Source organism: Cebus imitator, unplaced genomic scaffold (assembly GCF_001604975.1).
Source record: "Cebus imitator isolate Cc_AM_T3 unplaced genomic scaffold, Cebus_imitator-1.0 Scaffold365, whole genome shotgun sequence".
NCBI lineage: Eukaryota > Metazoa > Chordata > Mammalia > Primates > Cebidae > Cebus > Cebus imitator.
In genome coordinates this window covers 1,422,592-1,426,379 of record NW_016107680.1, presented here as the reverse complement: position 1 = coordinate 1,426,379, position 3,788 = coordinate 1,422,592, and the positions used below count along the sequence as shown (strand labels likewise).

General features: G+C 34.2%; 1 protein-coding gene across 3 annotated transcripts in view; it reads right to left on the bottom strand.

The window, feature by feature from the left end:
- Nucleotides 1–3,788, bottom strand: part of CUNH4orf47 (chromosome unknown C4orf47 homolog) — a 17,598-nt gene that overhangs the window by 3,243 nt on the left and 10,567 nt on the right. For all 3 annotated transcript variants that reach the window (XM_017506926.2, XM_017506928.2, XM_037730832.1), the window contains exon 6: nucleotides 725–904. In XM_017506926.2, coding sequence (XP_017362415.1) covers nucleotides 725–904 — 180 coding nt within the window. The remainder of the gene's footprint in view (nucleotides 1–724; nucleotides 905–3,788) is intronic.

The following is a 3,788-nucleotide window of genomic DNA, read 5'->3' as shown; positions in this document are numbered from 1 at the left end:
GGCTCACCGCAACCTCCGCCTCCTGGGTTCAGGCTATTCTCCTGCCTCAGCCTCCCGGGCAGCTGGGACTACAGGCACGTGCCACCATGCCCGGCTAATTTTTTGTATTTTTAGTAGAGACGGGGTTTCACCATACTCAAGGATGGTCTCGATCTCTTGACCTCGTGATCCACCCGCCTCGGCCTCCCAAAGTGCTGGGATTACAGGCGTGAGCCACCGCGCCCTGCCGATGGTTTGGCTTTTTATGGTTTTAAGAAAAACTAGACCTAGGGTGTAGAGAAGCACTTCAAAACTTCATTATGAATTCACCAGCATGGTAACTCCAACCTGTAATCCCAGCTACTCTGGAGGCTGATATAGGAAACGCTGGAACTCGAGAGGCGGAGGCTGCAGTGAGCCTAGATCATGCCACTGCACTTCAGCCTGGGTGACAGAGTGAGACGGGGTCTCACTCAAAAAAGAAGAAAATCAGTATAAATTCAAATACATTTGAAGAGACTAATAATTACTTCATGACAAGAACTTCATTATCCCCTACACTATATTCATATTTGGTGATTTCATGCAATTTTGTAAAAATGGGTGGCATGATTCTCGGTATCAATAAAAACAAAAGTTTATTATATACATGGGAAAAAATCATTTGGCAGTAAGAGACAGACGCTTAATTTTTTATAATTTCTTTATAATGCTGAATTTTTTCATCCTAAAACTGTTAACTTACCTTTTTACCAGGAGAAGAAGGTTTAAAAGTGTTTGAAATTGCTTCTTTCTTCTCTTCTCTTTTAATTGGTGGTAAAGGTTCCTCAGAAAAATAAGGGTTAGCATCAAAATAGTCCCTTGGGTGAAGATTTAACTTAAACGGTGCTCCTTTAAGTAAACGATGGTGTTCTTCATTCGCTTTCTGTAAATTTGAAATTGCATAGCATAAATTACACAAATTGAAACTAACCCAGAGTTAAATCTTTTACATTTTAATATAAACATGATTCTTAAATACATATTGCTAGGTGTACTTTTTAAAAACATTAATTTGCTAAGTTCCATTTTTATGATACAAAAGACATGTCCACTTACAGACAAGCAGAACTATGATTATTCATTTTGGATACAAATTTATGTGTAGTACTGAGACCTTATTGCCTGAACAAATCTATATGAACTACCTGGGCAGTATGATGCAGATAAAAAGACTTGTCTCTAGTTCAAGCCCTTCCTGCTTCATAGCATTTCACAGAGACTCTGGGAAAGTTATCTTTTAGTGTCATATCATCTTCAACTGTAAATGAGTATATTATTATTCCCCCTTAATGTAAATGAGGACATTATTCCCCCCTTAATGCAAATGAGGACATTATTCCCCCATTAATGTAAATGAGGACATTATTATTCCACCATTAATGTAAATGAGGATATTATTATTCCCCCTTAATGTAAATGAGGACATTATTATTCCCCCTTAATATATGAGATTATATGATTTTATATATATGTGTATATATAACATTTTTATAATTTCTAAAAATATTTTATATGTATGAGATTATACATATATCATATATATGTATACATGTATACATGTGTACACATGTATACATATATGTATACATAGCTATATATGTATATACATATAAATATGCATATATATGTATATTTATACATATTTATATATGTATAGATATATATGTATATATAACATTTTCATATTTTGTGCTACCTAGTATTCAAAGCAAAACAGTAGCCACTTTTTTCCTATGTTGTAATCATTTCTATCAGAAATACTAAGTATAAAGATCACTGTCTATTAATAAAGTAGCAAAAAATCACATTATGAAATACAGATTCAAAAAGGCAACCATACAGTGAATATTGATACATTTTCACTCTTTGCAAATATAAAATCTGGTAAATAATCCAACAAGCTGCACTGAAAACACTTGATAAATGAAATCTACAACAGATAGTTATTTGGGAGAAGACTAACTCTTGCTACTAGGAACCCCACTGTGGCACTTTCGAATCCTTCCCTCTTTTTGGATTTTTCTCTTGCCCTTGCTTATCCTCTTTCCTGGTAGGACATTCATCCATTCTTGGTGATCTGCTCTCCACCCTTCCATATCACAACAGTGGTACTCAAAATTTATTCTATTGATCTTTTTGGGCAGTGTTCCACAAAATTTAAGTGTCATGGGAATCATTTGGTAAGTTATTCAAATTACAAATCACCAAGCCCTTCCCTCAAAGATTTCTGATGGCATTGGTCTGCTGCATGGCCCATTCATCGGCAGTTTTAACAGTCACCCTCAGTGATTCTCATGCATGTGATTATAATGTACTGTTTTAGGATCACTTTTTGCTAGAGGGTGGTCACCTTTTACCAGAAGAATACTGTATTTGCTTTACCAAGCCCTGCCCTGGAATGTTCAGTTGAGTACTGATCAGCAGATCTGTGAGAAACTATTCAAAGTCAAAAAGAACCACCTGAAAGAATGTGAGGCAACAGTGTCTGGCTCTCACACAGAACTGGGAATTGTGCTGGTTGCCATCAGCTGTGCAAGAAAACTTCTTAATTCATAGGGCATTGGATGGAGTGCCTAAAAAGTCTTGCCTCAACAGTGGGGAATAATTAGCCCTAGACTGATCATAGCTCCTATCACACCTAACAAATCTTAAATGCCAGACCTGAAAAAATAAAAACCATTGCTAAGTAATCTGACAGCATTCCAGAACAAAGCCCAAGAATATTTCTAAGAATACAAAAACATACAGCACTCAACAAAGTAAAATTCTCAGTATTTGACATCCAGTAAACAATTGCCAATAATTCAAAGTAGCAAAATATGACCCCCATACTGAGAAGAAAAACCAATTACTTAAAATTAACCAAGAACTAATATAGATGTTAGCATTAACAGAAAAGGGCATTAAGACAGTAACCATATTATATTTGCTCAAAAAATTAAGTAGAGACATGTAAGATGTTAAAAATACTCAAACATCTAGAGAGCAAAACCATAATGTATGAGATTAAAAATATACTGGTTGACATTAACAGCAGTTTGAAAGTTACAGAAAAATAGTGACTTTGAAGATGCATCAATAAAAATTATGCAAAATACAATACAGAGAAGGAAAAAAGGACATTTTTTTAAACTTAATAGAGCATTGGTAAATTGTGGGACAATTTCAAGAGACCTAATACACATGTAACTGTAATCTCTGAAGGGGAAGAGAAAGACAGAGAGATAAAAAATATCTGAAGAAATAATAGTGTAAATATTCCAAATTTGATTTGAAAAACTATAAACCCATAGATCCAAGAAGCTCAATAAACCCCAAGCATAAGGATAAAAGGAACAACACAAAGTCACATTACATACAGAAGAACAAACATGAGCAAGACAACACGTTTCTCATCAGAAACAATTCAAGCAGGAAGACAGTGGAGAAACCTCTTAAAAATACTAAAAGAAAAAGATACATTTTGAAAATTACTTTTAGAATATTAGCAAATCTACGACCATAAAATTTCTGACTTATGCATAAGTTCTAAAAATGAGAATAAAAAAGTTTTTCCTGTTAGAGAAAACTATCTTATACCCAATAAATATAGGGTAAAAGATTAATTACTGAGCCACTGTAAAATTCCACTGTACATAGTTATGTAGTATGTATGCATTATTATTCCTATGGATGAAAAGTAGTTCACACACTATTTTATAAGAAACAAGGTTTCTGCCCAATTTTTTTTTTTTTTTTTTTTTTTTAGACGGAGTTTCGCTCTTGTT